Raw genomic sequence first — 13,868 nt, forward strand, 5'->3', positions numbered from 1 at the left:
TTTACGGGCGATCCGTACTCTAATCCCTTAATAACCTACCGCGGTATTTACAGTAAAAGCTATATAACTTAAAAGTACCGCTAGTTTACGGGCTATATAGCTATATACTATAAAAGTAAGTCCCCCGAAAGTCCCCCGAAAAACACTGCTAAATCCCGTAAAACGGGTCCGGGCGGTAGTATTAGTACAAACGTAAGGCTAGCTATTAACTTACGTAAATTAAAGCGGGCCAGCGTTAGTGTAGACTTAGAAACCGCCTGGCAAAGGGATGCGGGCCGAAACTTGATATTCAAGAAGAGAGCGGACTGGACGCACATCCTGCGTAGTGGTCGTAAGTTATTACCAAGATAAGGCGCTCAGTTGGTAATCACAGTGGACCAAAAGATGCCCTGTATGGTACCTTATACAGACACAAGAGGCTTGATGAACAAGCCGATGAGACATGATCCAAATCACGATAATCGGCAGGGATATTCCTACGAGTCTACGACGACTGGGAGACAAAACGTGAAGTCGACTTGAAGGCTTGACCCTGGGCATATCCCCGAAGGTGGCTTACATAATCACCATTGAGCTACCTGCTGGACCCTTCACACGATATCCACTATTTCCCGTATCAACCTGGAACCCAAACACTGGGCGTGAGCTTGACTACGGATAGGAACTTGAGCTTCATCGCAGCTCGTGCATCCCCCCATCCGATACCTCAAGGACATCACCGCATCCTAGGAGAAGACACGAAACCAAACACCGAATCTTCTTAGACTAAAAAGTGTGCATCAGCCATGTCGACAATAACAGAAGTTGCCCTCCAATCCTCCCATCCTCCCATCATTCCGCTCTCTTTCAACGGCAACCAGTCCGAGACCGTCCGGCTCTACCCACTGTCCAACTATACCTTCGGCGTCAAGGAGACGCAACCCGAAGAGGACCCGTCGGTAATCGCGCGGTTGAAGCGCCTCGAGGAGCATTACAGCCAGTATGGGATGCGCCGCACGTGCGAGGGCATCCTCGTCTGTCACGAACACAACCACCCGCACATCCTAATGCTCCAGATCGCCAATGCCTTCTTCAAGCTTCCAGGAGACTATCTGCGGCCCGAAGATGATGAGATCGAGGGCTTCAAGGCGCGTCTCGACGAGCGCCTGGCCCCAGTCGGACGCATTGGCGAGGGCGAAGAGCGCGGTGACTGGCAGGTTGGCGACTGCCTCGCGCAGTGGTGGCGTCCCAATTTCGAGACCTTTATGTATCCCTTCATTCCCGCGCACGTTACCCGGCCGAAAGAGTGCAAGAAGTTGTACCTCATCCAACTACCGAAGAGCAGTATGGATCCCCCTGTCACCCCTGTTCCCCCCTTCTCTCTCTTGCCCCTCTTGGCTCGGCGCGACGAAAACACTGTTGCTGACCGCGATGCCCGCGAAATTATAGAAGTCCTCAGCGTGCCGAAGAACATGAAACTACTTGCCGTCCCCCTGTTCGAACTCTACGATAACACCCAGCGGTACGGACCTCAGCTGTCAGCAATTCCCCACCTCCTCAGCCGGTACAACTTCGAGTTCGTCGACGACAACGGCAAAGTTGTCGCCGTCACGCCCGGTACCGGCGCGCCAGATGGCTATGTTCCGTCCACGAAGGTCCTAGCCGGCGATGACACCGAGATGAACGAGGGAATCAAGGAAGAGAACGGTGCAGCATAGTGGAAGAGTCCAAGCATGGCATCGTACCGCAAGCAGTACGGGGTAGTAGACATTGAGATGGAAAGGGACGGTACACGGACAGACGACAAGGCGTTCGGCGCAGGCCACAAAGGCATGACCTGTATATTATACCTGAGTTCTACGGCCGGAATGTGGAAATTCCAAAACAACTGATCTGGCTTGGGTCGTCGTGGAGCAGCCGCCATTTTAATTTCACCCACTACGCCGAAGCCCGCTATCGTTTGGCTCCCGTCACAATCTGGTTGGCGCCGTGGAAGCCAGTCATGCCTTTTCGCCCTGGATGGTGGCCATGACTCGGCGCTGATGTTTCGAGGCCCGAAATTCTAGATACCAAATTCCTTGCCACGTTCCCGTTGCCTAGGGTAGGATGGTTAACTTGTTTGTATACCAAAAAGAAAAGGTGCCATATCATGTAGATGGGCAACTCGAGACGGGAGTAAGCTAGAAGAAAGACGTGGCAACGACTTACTAGTTTTCCATCCTTAATCGGGATCGTGACACTTGCGCCGACGAGTGCGCTTTTGATATGCGCCTAATTGCCCTGTCAGTCCCTGTGACCTACCTCTTACCTCTTTACACACTAGGCAGATCCTAAAAGTAACGACAAAAGAAATGGAATCAATAATACCGGCATGTCATCCGGACCCTCGGCATCATGCCTGTACAGAGCCTCTCCCTTAGGTCCGCTTTCGGGCGCAATGCGGTCCAGCGCATCGCTCATGTCCTCCCGGACATCGCTGTCCCAGTTCTCGTTGAGGCTGAGCCCGCAGCTCGTGTGCTGAATGAACAGGTGCAGGATGCCGACCTTATAACCGCGGATCTCAGGAAGCTCGCGCACTACCGTATCTGTGATAAGATATGACCCACGCGACTTGGCAGGCAGGCTGAATTGTTTTTGGAACCAAGCGGTCGTCATCGTTGTTGTTGTTGTTGTTGTTGTTGTTGTTGTTGTTGTCCTAGGATCGGACGTCGAAGTGGACGGCGGGGTATAGTCGGGTGAGAGGAGCCCGATGGAGACGAGGGGAAATGTCCAAAGGTAGTGGAAAAGGCCTGGAAAGAAACAGAGCAGAATGAAGGCGACGAGAAGAAGTGTCGACGAAGATGCGTTGAATTGGACTCGAGGCATATTTCAAGTGAAATACTACCTGATGGTTGACTTGTCCCGTCGTGCGGGCAGCGGGCTGGATGATGTAACTGGCTATGGCAAGGTGGGGGCAGTTGACCGTCTTGGGGCTGCAGACTGCAAGGGCATTGAAGATGCAAAGACAACCCGATTTCCCCAACAGCAACCTGGGTCAATGTCTTTTTATGATGTATCTAAACTTACCATGCTACATATCGTATTGTGACATGTACAGATCTTAACAAAGCTTAATTGGTACTTGGGATTAAACTCCTTTTCCCCCACTGTGCGGTCGTGCAAGATGTGCGTGAGCACGGAATAACAACGCTGGCCATGGACAGGATATTCAGAGCTCTGGAAGTCGTCAGCCACCAGATCCAGATCGGTTGTTAACGTTTTTTAACATTTGATTTCTTGATGTTCTAATTGTATCAGGGGGCCAGATGAGCGCCAACAAAAAGCAGAAGCGCGGAATATCAGTTGAATTGCTAGGTCGTGGGCTTCCGTATATACACGGGACCAAGCCTCTACTTTATCGCACACCCGCTCCTTCTCACAGTTTCCCAAATCGCAAAACTCGATATACCCATTGAAAAGGGCTCTACGCAAGAGGGTAGGATGTCTCGGGCAGCGACTCGAGGTGCTTTCGGTGATGCTCGTTGGCCTAACGTCTCGTCGGTCAGTCTCCAGTCTATCCTTCTCCAGATTTCGCACCAAACATATCCCAAAGTCACGTACGAAAGGCAGACCGCAGTAAGTGCAAGCGGCAATTTCGGGCTTGTCTGTGTTGATGAAGATCCTCGGATGACCAGCGGGGCCGCCGCCGCCGTCGCAAGCAACGATGCGCTCGTGCGTCCACCGAACGGGCTGCTCGTGGATGAGTTCCATTGCTGAGTAGGGTTGGGGCTGAAAGGTAAAAAGACGATTGAGGTCAGTGCCGAGCTCCGGAGAAATGGTTACTAGGTTATCTGGCAAAGCTCATACTTGGAGAGAAAAGTCGGCCTGCTCAAAACGAGGGCCCGTCATGGCCTGAGCTCGAGGTTTTTGGCTCCGCGACCAAACACCCGTCCGGTTAGGGGCTTGGGAGATCTCCCTCGGGACAGCATTGTCGGCGACCTGGGGGGTCGCGGCTTCGTTCTTTTCGGTAACGGCTGGGGCCTCAGTGGTACGGAAGGCCGCGGAGACGGAGAAGGCCCGCGGGGCAACGCGCAGCTGCCGCGACAGCTGAATAGTCGCTCGCCTGGATGCAGACATCATCGTGCTGGTTCGAGTTGAGTCGGCTACCTAGGTGGATTAGATGGCCGAGGACTGACGAGATGTTCAAGTCGAGTTTGGGGCTGAGGTCTCATCGATCAATTGGAATGCCGGTGGTTTGATTGGTTCGGAGCATGGATATTACTTTAACCGAAGGGCTATAGGCTGGGTGCCAATTAAGGTAATTAAGAGAAGTACCAAGGTACAAGCTAACAAGAATGGTCTCGGCGCGCTTTCATCAATGATAATTCGGGGGGGGGTTTTTTTTTTTGTTCTTGAATTTCTTTCACGGTATCACCACTAGATGGCCTGCGTCGTTGAATCACACCAGACTTTTAATTTTCTAATGGTCCTTGGCAGATAATCACGAACGACATTGCGCACAGAGTTCAGTAACTCTCAGCCCTCCGCCGTTACGGATTAAAGTGTAACAAAGTTTGGTGTGCTTGCGCGCCAGATGTGAAGCTTTGTATTCCAGCGGAGTCGCAACTTCAATCAACCCAACGACTGCTCCCTTGCTACAGGGCTAGGTTCTTTGCAAAGCTCAGTGTAGCTTGGAATCCCGATCAAGATGTCATCAGGAAACATGGCGCCGGAAACGCCCCCCAGTAGGGGCATCTCCTCTCGTTTGCTGACCATGAAGTTCATGCAAAGAGCTGCCGCTGCCGAATCCGCCGCCTCGACGCCCGCTTCAGATAGTTCGTCGACCAAGCGCCGCAAGGTCGACAACTCTCCCCTGACAGGCGAGTTCCACTCCTTCGACGAGGCGGCGATCGAGGCAGCACTCAAGCAGCAGGAGGCCGTGCGACAGGCCGCCTTAGTGAAGCACAAAGCTGACCTAGCCGATACACAATGGGTCCTTGATGATTCGTGGGTCAAGTCGAAGACTACGGCTGCCCAGCCGTCGCGCGACATCGAATACGTCAGCTTCGCTCAAATAGATGCTGCGGACGGCCGAGAGGATGAACCACCGGCTGGTAGGAGGATAGTTGGCAACTACAAGACTGCAGATCACAAGGTACGTCGGCGACAAGACCTTGGCGCATTTTAATCAATGGCGATTAACACCATGAGCAGAATCCAGACAACGAAGAGTCATCAGATGACAGTTCTTCAAGCGACGATAATTCAGATGGTGAATCGCCGAAGAGGTTCAGACAGCGGGCGGACGGCACGTCACGACGCCAGGTCGCCTCTTCTTCCAAACAGGCCCTAGAGGCAGAAAATGCGCGTGGGCTCAGGGACAAACGAAAACAACGACTAGTGAACCTGAACAAATCTATATCGGGGGGTGGCGGCATCTCCTCCATCTCCTCCGGGGGCGGTGTCGGGGGGTTCTCGCGCGGCTCAAATTTTACGTGCCATACCTGCGGCCAACAAGGCCACAAAATGGCCGAATGCCCAAATAAGCAGCGACGCAAAAGCCAGAAGCAAAAGTCTTCCCGTTGATGAGGCTGATATGCGGACCTGTTGACCGGGTCACATGGTGTTAGATGTTGGTCCAGCCTATTTTTATGAGAACCTTTGCACTTTTCTTTCTTTCCCTTTCTCTTCATTCCATCCCGGTTTTGGATATGGCTTCTTGGAAGGGACCGAAATCGGGCTACAGAGAGAGCAACAAGAAAAGTGTTTTGTACAATGAGTTGGGAAACAGTGGTTGACCTGCACGTCCCCACCACACCAACGGTTGGGCAGCCATGCCTTGGACTCTACCTTGATAGCTCAACAAGGTAGGCAAATATGATACCCAGACGATATCGAGTTCATGTTGAGAATCCAAACCAGGGTTACAATATCAATTGTGTCCTCTCTTCCTTTGTTTCAGGCACACTGGCTCTACCAAACGCTTGTCGTTTTTGCCCAGCCACCACAGGATTACAGCTCCGTTGGCTTTGTGGTCAGTCAATGAGATTTCATCACGAGGGAGGTCGAAAGGGAGTGCTCTATCCACTCTTTGGTCGGGCAAGGCGCCGCCCTCCTTCTCACCCATCCATCCTTGCCACCTTCATTTCTCCGGGCCGATTGTCCATGGTCAAAATTACCGCACACCATCATCAGGCCCTACTGAGGAAATAATGGACTGGGTATGTGCTAGCCACATGCGAAACCAGGAGGATTGCCTGTGGTTTTGAACCACGTCGGCCTCACCATTAAACCCCTGCAGCTCGTTGCAGCCTATGCCCCCGAGGTCACTTATGTTGTACTGCGCATGGGTGTTAACTCCTCCTTTAGCTTCACACGTGAATCCCGAGTCCGCTTTAACGAAGTTGGAAGAAGGGGAGACTATTGGATTAAGGGATATTTCGAAACAGGAGCGGGAAGTGCTGGGGGATTATCGACCTCCGTGTCTAGAGGCTATGGGACTCGAATTAGCCATCCTTTCGTCTGAAGCTTAACCAGGGCGAGGCTTGGAACTCGAGCCATATGTGCCCGGCTCTCGAACCAAAGATAAATCCGGATGGTTCAGAGTCAAAGCGCAAACATCAATCGAAGCCTTATTTTTTTTAATGACATCAAATGCAGGTGCGATATCAGAGCGTCAGATAGAAGAAGATACCAGAGCCACCGATATGGTTTCATCCTTACCATAAGGTATTGAAATGTCACCGTTATCTGGTCTGTACAGGAAATAGCATGAAAGACAACTGAATCATACCAAACTCTACGGTAAGAGATTTGGAGTGGGAACTCCAACTGTCTGCAGAATGATCCTGGAAGGCTACGACTTGTCTTCTTGTCATCCGTACATCGCAGAACTAGTACTGAAGGTACACAGCACTCGAAGGCTCCCACGCAATACATTGCGATGCGGATATACCAGATATCCTCATGGTCCCTATATTGCCCGCCCACCTGGCGAACTCGGTCAGAACCCCTCATCTCTATCCCCTGCCTCGCACTAGTCCTCTTTTAAATCCCCGCGGCATGCGGGGTCATGAAACAAACACCAAACGAAAAGCAACAAAAAACGAAACGAAACGAAACAGAAATGAACGGGCAAGAAACCGACTTCCATCTCTCAAGCTCAGCTTTGATATGGGAGGATTTGTTCCTCATGCTACGGTCGTTGAGAATTCAACGTATGCTGACTACGAATCCTACGTGAACCGTAACGCCTAGAAGGAAACCAAGCTCGTCACTTCTTCATGATCGATGCTTTGCCGTGTCTTTCACACCAACGAATTCCGACCATTGATCCAAGCCGGGGTAATCACGGAAGATGCCAGCAAATCGTCACTGTCGGAGTGCTAATGATTATCTTGCATCATCATACAACTGGACCGGCTTCAAGCTTGTTGGTATCCTCCCGAGCTCCCATTCGTAGTTATCCCGTAGGATAGTCGAACAATGCGCCGCTGTGGGGTATACCTCGTCTCTTATTGTCTATTACAGAGAAGCGGTGAGCTTGGATTTCGATACATGTCTTCCCAGTTCAATGAGAATCTTTTTGCATGACCTCTAATTATAAGCAGCCTTGATTCGTTTCTGGCACTGAGCAGGCAGTCAATGATTAGAGGCACTGTTTGGAACCAACTCTCTGGTTACCCTACTTGCCACAACCGTGCCACGATGGCTCAACTCCCCAGAAGTCAAGTAAATACTTGATACACCGCCGGGTGTCTTGGAATTTGAAGCTAGCCAAGCATGCGACGGGTTGAAATGGCGAGCGAGCGATATGCCTCCCGTGTCTCCCGCGCTATTCATCCTTCCGTACAGCGGTCGGGTTACATTGGGCTGTACGGAGTACATTCCGACATACGTGGTATTGAGATACCCATGCCAATGGCACGGGAAAAGTAAGCTGAGACTGTTCCTCATCCGAACTCTACGAATAATCCTTATTCCCGTGGCTTAGTTGGATTGGTGAAGAAGAGGGTTTTCAGCATATCACGATAGTTGTCACACAGGTCGCCGAAGGCCTTAGGCCGGCAACCGAAATCCCCCCGCCCTGTATTTCCCCCCTCTGCTGGTTGTGTAGTCACCATTAAAAGCTCGTCCTCGTTCTGGCGAGAAGGGCAGGACATATAACCGCTGCTTAATAAAAGACCTTTCTCTTTCTTTTGTCTTCCTTTCTTCCTTCTCTCCCCGCTCCCCTTTTTCCTTTGGCTGTGATTGTCCTGACCGCTGTCAGTTTTACCTTGGGGTTTGAAGCATGTACAGAGTACTTCGTATAGGTAGATGGATAAGGTACCCCGGAGGACTTCATAGGGAGGCCCGAAAGGGTGGAGCGTAGCATGAGTAGCCTGTAATTAGCTACCTTAGTCTACGTAATGGGCAGCAGGATGGGTCCAGGATCCCACCCGACTCGCTGGTATTGGGCGTGGGAAAGTCGAGGATGGGTACCTCCCCTATTGGAAAAGGGGGAATAGGAATGAATAGTACTTGATTGGGTCAGGAAGATACCTAATTCTAATATGTAAGAGGAAGAATAGTTAAGGTACCCTTTTGGGATTGTTTGGTATCACTTCCATGCAAGACCGACTCATGCGCAGCACAGAGTACATCCTTATGGTAAGGTTGTGTGTGGTACGTGGGAGTCATTGCCTAGCACTCGAAACGCACTGACTGGCCGTCAAGGTACCTGCTCAACTGCAACCCACCTGCATAGTGCCGATCCTGACGCCAACCAACCCCCTCCTGTCCCCTGGTCCCCGACCTACCGACCCCGGGTCCTGAGTCCTACGTTTGGTTCTTCTCAGTGGCAGAAAAAAAAAACCCCCCGCGAAAGAAAAACCTGTCAACCATTGCTCTCCGATCTCGCCGTCAACAAGTCGATCCAGAACTGAGGAGCGACGAAAACGATCATACGTCGTACTGGTGGCCTAACCTGAGTCCGGCCCAGACGGGAATCTCAGTCAGCGTCGTTGCCTTCTACTCAAAGGTATACACTTCCTTCGGTACTTGGACGCCCAATTGAGCTCAGAAGCCGCCGAGCCGTCTTGCAGTAGACCGCCCTGGCGTCCTTCAGGTCCAACGCCTCGAGTGGTATCCGACCGCTTTCCCGCTTGACATCTGTCCCAACGAGGTTCCGGGTTTCGTTCTCCAGTTCTACAACCAGCCGCCCGGGAGCAGTTACAGGAGCTGTCCCTCAAACCGTCCTCTTGCGGCTTGGTCGTCTCCATTCTTCCTCCAGATCTTCCGCCCCCGATAGGCCCTCTGGACTACACCCATCACCTGCTCTCGCAAGAACAAGAATGGCGCCCCGAAATTTCGATTTCCCAGTGCCGGCCGAGTCTCAGTCCCAGCCTGTGGAGGTCGTGACTGATCGCCTCCAGACTCCATCACTTGACAACCGGAAATATCGAGTCATACGTTTGTCCAACAACCTCGAGGTATTGCTTGTCCATGATATAGAAACCGACAAAGCCAGCGCTGCCCTCGATTGCAATGTGGGCAACTTCAGCGACGAGATTGATATGCCCGGAATGGCACATGCCGTGGAGCACGTAAGCATACCGCCTGCCCTAGTCACACAACGACCCATTGCTGTACTTGGTATCGAATTTTTTTGCGTGCTCATGCTAACCTCTATCACTTATTTCTTCCGTCTCCTCTTGACAGCTTCTATTCATGGGCACCAAGAAGTATCCCGTCGAGAACGAATATTCGCAATACCTGGCGGCGAACTCGGGTAGCTCGAATGCTTACACCGGCGCTACATCAACCAATTACTTCTTCGAAGTTTCTGCGCGGCCAGCCGACGATAAGGAACCTTCAGACGAGAATCCCTCCCCTTTGAAGGGCGCCTTGGATCGATTTGCCCAGTTCTTCATCGAGCCTCTGTTCCTCGAGTCGACCCTGGACCGTGAGCTTCGCGCCGTGGACTCTGAGAACAAGAAGAACCTGCAGAGTGATTCATGGCGCCTTCACCAGCTTGAAAAATCTCTTTCGAATCCCAATCATCCTTACTGTCACTTCTCGACTGGTAACCTCGAGGTCCTCAAGGTGCAGCCTGAAGCGCGTGGGATTAATGTGCGCGAGAAGTTCATAAAATTCCACGAGAAGCATTATTCTGCCAATCGCATGAAGATGGTTGTCCTCGGAAGGGAACCTCTGGATGTACTTCAGGCATGGGTCGCCGAGTTTTTCTCTGCCGTTCCCGATAAAAATCTGCCCCGAAATCGCTGGGAGGATGAGGTGCCCCTCCGAAAGAGCGAGCTTGGGATGCAAGTCTTTGCTAAGCCAGTCATGGATTCGAGAGAGCTGAACATATGTTTCCCATTCCTCGACGAAGAAATGTTGTTCGAGACCCAGCCTAGCCGATATCTCAGCCATCTGATCGGCCATGAAGGGCCAGGCAGTATTATGGCCTACCTCAAGTCCGAGGGCTGGGCGAATGGCCTTAACGCTGGTGCCTACTCCGTATGTCCTGGGACCGGGGGTATCTTCGAGTGCCAGATACGCCTAACCGAAGAGGTAAGTTGCGGCGGTAATATGCTATATAGCCTCATGACGCACGTTTCTAACGCCAATTTTTTTTGTAGGGCCTTAAGAACTACAAGAAGATCGTTAAGGTCTTCTTCCAGTACATCTCGCTGCTGAAGGAGACGCCAGCCCAAGAATGGATATTCGAAGAACAGAAGGGCATGGCGGATGTGAATTTCAAGTTCAAGCAGAAGACTCCCGCGAGTCGATTTACGAGCAAGATCAGCTCCGGGATGCAGAAACCCCTCCCTCGCGAGTGGCTTCTCAGCGGACATAGCCGGCTGAGGAAATTCGATGCAGGCCTTATTGAGCAGGGATTGACCTGCCTCAGGCCCGACAACATGCGCTTCACCATCGTTTCGAGGAGCTTCCCAGGGAACTGGGACCGTAAGGAGAAGTGGTACGGCACGGAATACCGCTACGAGAAGATCCCCGAGGAATTTCTTGCTGAGATCGAACGTGCCTGGTCGAGCACCTCCGATGAGCGGTTGCCTCAGTTGCACCTTCCTCACAAGAACAATTTCATCCCTACGAAACTTGAGGTCGAGAAGAAGGAGGTGAAGGAACCCGCTCTGGCGCCGCGTATTGTTCGCAAGGACCTTCTGGCACGTACCTGGTTTAAGAAGGATGATACATTCTGGGTCCCCAAGGCTAACGTGGTCGTCTCTTGCCGTAACCCTAACGTTTATGCTTCAGCAGCGAATGCCGTCAAGGCCAAGTTGTTCACGTACCTGGTACGAGATGCTCTGGAGGAATATTCATACGACGCCGAGTTAGCGGGATTGCAGTACAGCGTCTCGCTCGACGCACGTGGTCTGTTCTTAGACCTTAGTGGCTACAACGACAAACTAGCCGTCCTTCTGCAGCAAGTCCTCGTCATGGTCCGCGATCTCGAAATCAAGGACGACAGATTTGAGATTGTCAAAGAACGGCTCAACCGAGGGTACAATAACTGGGAACTCCAGCAGCCCTTTAACCAGGTTTCCGACTACACATCGTGGCTCAATTCGGAGGTTGACTACGTCGTTGAGGAGTACCTGGCTGAGCTACCCAGCATTACCGCCGAGGATGTCCGCCAGTTCAAGAAGCTGATGCTGTCGCAAATGCGGATCGAAGCATTCGTTCACGGGAACGTATACAAAGAGGATGCACTGAAAATAACCGAGATGGTTTGCTCGACGCTGAAGCCTCGGATACTGCCTCAAGCCCAGTGGCCCGTCATCCGGTCTCTGATTCTGCCCCCAGGGTCGAATTATGTGTACAGGAAGTCGCTCAAGGATCCGGCCAATGTCAACCACTGCCTCGAGACCTTCTTCTACGTCGGCGACAAGGGTGATTACTGGGTGCGTGCCAAGACGCTCCTGTTGGATCAGATGGCGCATGAACCTGCGTTTGATCAACTACGTACCAAAGAGCAACTTGGGTATGTCGTGTTCAGCGGCGCTCGAACCTTCTCGACAACTTACGGGTTCCGGTTTATCATCCAGAGCGAACGACGGCCCGAGTACCTGGAGTCCAGGATCGAAGCCTTCCTGAACCTGTTTGCGACGACGCTGGAGAACATGTCCGATGCGGAGTTTGAAGGCCACAAGCGAAGTCTGATTGTGAAGAGGTTGGAGAAGCTAAAGAATCTCGACCAGGAAAGTAATAGGCACTGGTCGCACATTTCGAATGAATATTTCTGCTTCGACCAAGGTGAGTGTCCAAAGCGCCACGTGTCCACATAACTTTTTCGTTCGTGTACAGAGTACTGACGTGCAGCTTGACATAGCCCGACAAGATGCCAAGCATATCAAGAAGCTCACAAAGGCCGATATGATAGAATTCTTCAATCGGTACATCAAGCCCGGCTCGCCGACCCGGGCCCAGCTGTCGGTACATCTTGTCGCTCAAGGCTCTGCCCAGTCGGGCGAGAAGATGCAGGCCTTGTTGGAGAGTCTGAAAGTGGACAAGAGCCAAGAGACAAAGGTCAAGGCTGCTCTCCTCCGGCCCGAGCTACGGAGCGACGCGGAGAACCTTCAGTTGTATCTCAAGAACGAACTGAAGTTGTCGGAGGACAACGTTGCGGCAGTGCTTGCCGCTGCTAAAGAGCCCGAGACGGGGCCCAAAGTGAACGGCTCACAGGGCGAGGGCGCGTCAAACGAGGGACGGGAGCCACAGGTTATTACTGACGTCCGTGACTTCCGGGCAAGCCTGCAGGCGACACCCGGAGCCCGGCCGGTCAAGGATCTGAGCGAGTACGAAGACCTGGATGCGAAACTATAGATACTCTCATGGCAGGCTGGTTCTCCGCATGGGCGGCGTTTTGAGGTCCCGGAAAGTTCGGGTGGGTGGGCAGATGACATTCGTCGGGTAGGTCATGTGACGGAACGACAGCATAGAGTTGTGAGATTCAGTGATAGCAAAAGTCCCGTTCTTTTGGCTTGCCATTCCTCGGGCCTTACGAGGGAACGCAATATATGGTGAAGGATTGTGAATCTTATCGCATCGGCCGTATCGGCGGGTAGGATCAACGAGGCGTTGGGCGAATGAAACTCGGTTGGTGAGCGAATTTATGATATCTGTGCATACTTTAACCCTCAACCTCTGGATCCTATCTCATCATTAATTCTTTTGATATAAGCACACAAAGTTGCCTCGGATTTTCTTCTCGCCTTCGTTGCTTCTCGGCCTGTTTGTCCCAGTACTGACGTATATAGTGAACCCCTGGTAGGAAGGCAACTAGCCCAGGGCCTCTCTTTGCTCTCTAATCAAGTGCATGGTTATTAAGGTACCTTACCTATAGTGCATACAAACAAACAAAGGTCATCACAATTGCTTGGTGGCTCTACGAAAGCAGTTACCTGTAAGAGTGGGGGTTGGGGAGAGCAGTGTGTATGATGAATATACACCGTATGCTTGTATTCTTACCGCTCCCATACATATCAGGCCTTCCTACCAGGTACTTATTATCTTCTCACACTGTACGGTGTACTCATACTGTACTGTGTACTCAGCTGTGCCTGTCCTGGATACCTTGGAACCGCGACCGAAGACTTTTTCTTCCTTGGACCTTCAGTGGCGTGTCCACATCCCCCAGATTTGCCGTCCCATCTCCTCTGTACACTACAAACGAATCGATATTCGGGTATACTTTGTAGCAGGTCATAGCCCTTCCACACCAGCCCGTCGCTTAATACTCCTAGGCTACTTGTCCTTCAAAACTCATTTAACTCGGTCGTACTCTCTCACCCTTCCCTAAGGTATCCTTGACTTGCTGTCGTTGATCCTAGCCCTTTCTTTCCCCTCTATTTTCCCTGGCTTTCTCTTTTTATCTTTTTCTTTCTTTCTTTCTTTCCTTTTTTGAG

At 51.8% G+C, this 13,868-nt stretch overlaps 7 protein-coding genes across 7 annotated transcripts; 5 read left to right on the plus strand and 2 right to left on the minus strand.

The window, feature by feature from the left end:
- The first annotated feature begins 457 nt into the window (after positions 1-457).
- SODALDRAFT_346081 (cleavage and polyadenylation specificity factor subunit 5) lies at positions 458-2,075 on the plus strand. The gene is made up of 2 exons (XM_028613237.1): positions 458-1,323; positions 1,429-2,075. The coding sequence occupies exons 1-2, from the start codon at positions 786-788 to the stop codon at positions 1,695-1,697; spliced, it is 807 nt and encodes a 268-aa protein (XP_028463681.1). The 5' UTR covers positions 458-785; the 3' UTR covers positions 1,698-2,075.
- Positions 1,718-2,975, minus strand: SODALDRAFT_328267 (UPF0047 domain protein). Its single transcript, XM_028610646.1, has 3 exons — positions 2,347-2,975; positions 2,188-2,250; positions 1,718-2,075 (listed from the first exon to the last, which is right to left on the minus strand). Exons 1-3 carry the CDS (start codon positions 2,842-2,844, stop codon positions 1,980-1,982), a joined length of 657 nt encoding a protein of 218 aa, XP_028463682.1. The 5' UTR covers positions 2,845-2,975; the 3' UTR covers positions 1,718-1,979.
- A 220-nt stretch (positions 2,976-3,195) lies between these two features.
- SODALDRAFT_300098 (zinc-finger domain-containing protein) lies at positions 3,196-4,196 on the minus strand. Its single transcript, XM_028608877.1, has 3 exons — positions 3,826-4,196; positions 3,580-3,747; positions 3,196-3,505 (listed from the first exon to the last, which is right to left on the minus strand). The coding sequence occupies exons 1-3, from the start codon at positions 4,096-4,098 to the stop codon at positions 3,443-3,445; spliced, it is 504 nt and encodes a 167-aa protein (XP_028463683.1). The 5' UTR covers positions 4,099-4,196; the 3' UTR covers positions 3,196-3,442.
- Positions 4,197-4,666: 470 nt separating this feature from the next.
- On the plus strand, positions 4,667-5,544 carry SODALDRAFT_362727 (hypothetical protein; the record flags this gene model as incomplete). Its single annotated transcript, XM_028614488.1, has 2 exons — positions 4,667-5,113; positions 5,173-5,544. The coding sequence occupies 2 exons, from the start codon at positions 4,667-4,669 to the stop codon at positions 5,542-5,544; spliced, it is 819 nt and encodes a 272-aa protein (XP_028463684.1).
- A 634-nt stretch (positions 5,545-6,178) lies between these two features.
- On the plus strand, positions 6,179-6,527 carry SODALDRAFT_53203 (hypothetical protein). Its single transcript, XM_028615456.1, has one exon. The coding sequence runs from the start codon at positions 6,273-6,275 to the stop codon at positions 6,489-6,491; it is 219 nt and encodes a 72-aa protein (XP_028463685.1). The 5' UTR covers positions 6,179-6,272; the 3' UTR covers positions 6,492-6,527.
- A 2,038-nt stretch (positions 6,528-8,565) lies between these two features.
- On the plus strand, positions 8,566-9,247 carry SODALDRAFT_362730 (hypothetical protein; the record flags this gene model as incomplete). Its single annotated transcript, XM_028614489.1, has 4 exons — positions 8,566-8,615; positions 8,705-8,784; positions 8,868-8,977; positions 9,020-9,247. 4 exons carry the CDS (start codon positions 8,566-8,568, stop codon positions 9,245-9,247), a joined length of 468 nt encoding a protein of 155 aa, XP_028463686.1.
- Positions 8,844-13,254, plus strand: SODALDRAFT_328270 (LuxS/MPP-like metallohydrolase). The gene is made up of 4 exons (XM_028610647.1): positions 8,844-9,542; positions 9,658-10,512; positions 10,581-12,216; positions 12,293-13,254. The coding sequence occupies exons 1-4, from the start codon at positions 9,291-9,293 to the stop codon at positions 12,784-12,786; spliced, it is 3,237 nt and encodes a 1,078-aa protein (XP_028463687.1). The 5' UTR covers positions 8,844-9,290; the 3' UTR covers positions 12,787-13,254.
- The last annotated feature ends 614 nt before the right edge of the window (positions 13,255-13,868 follow it).

This window comes from Sodiomyces alkalinus, assembly GCF_003711515.1.
Source record: "Sodiomyces alkalinus F11 unplaced genomic scaffold SODALscaffold_10, whole genome shotgun sequence".
Taxonomy (NCBI): domain Eukaryota; kingdom Fungi; phylum Ascomycota; class Sordariomycetes; order Glomerellales; family Plectosphaerellaceae; genus Sodiomyces; species Sodiomyces alkalinus.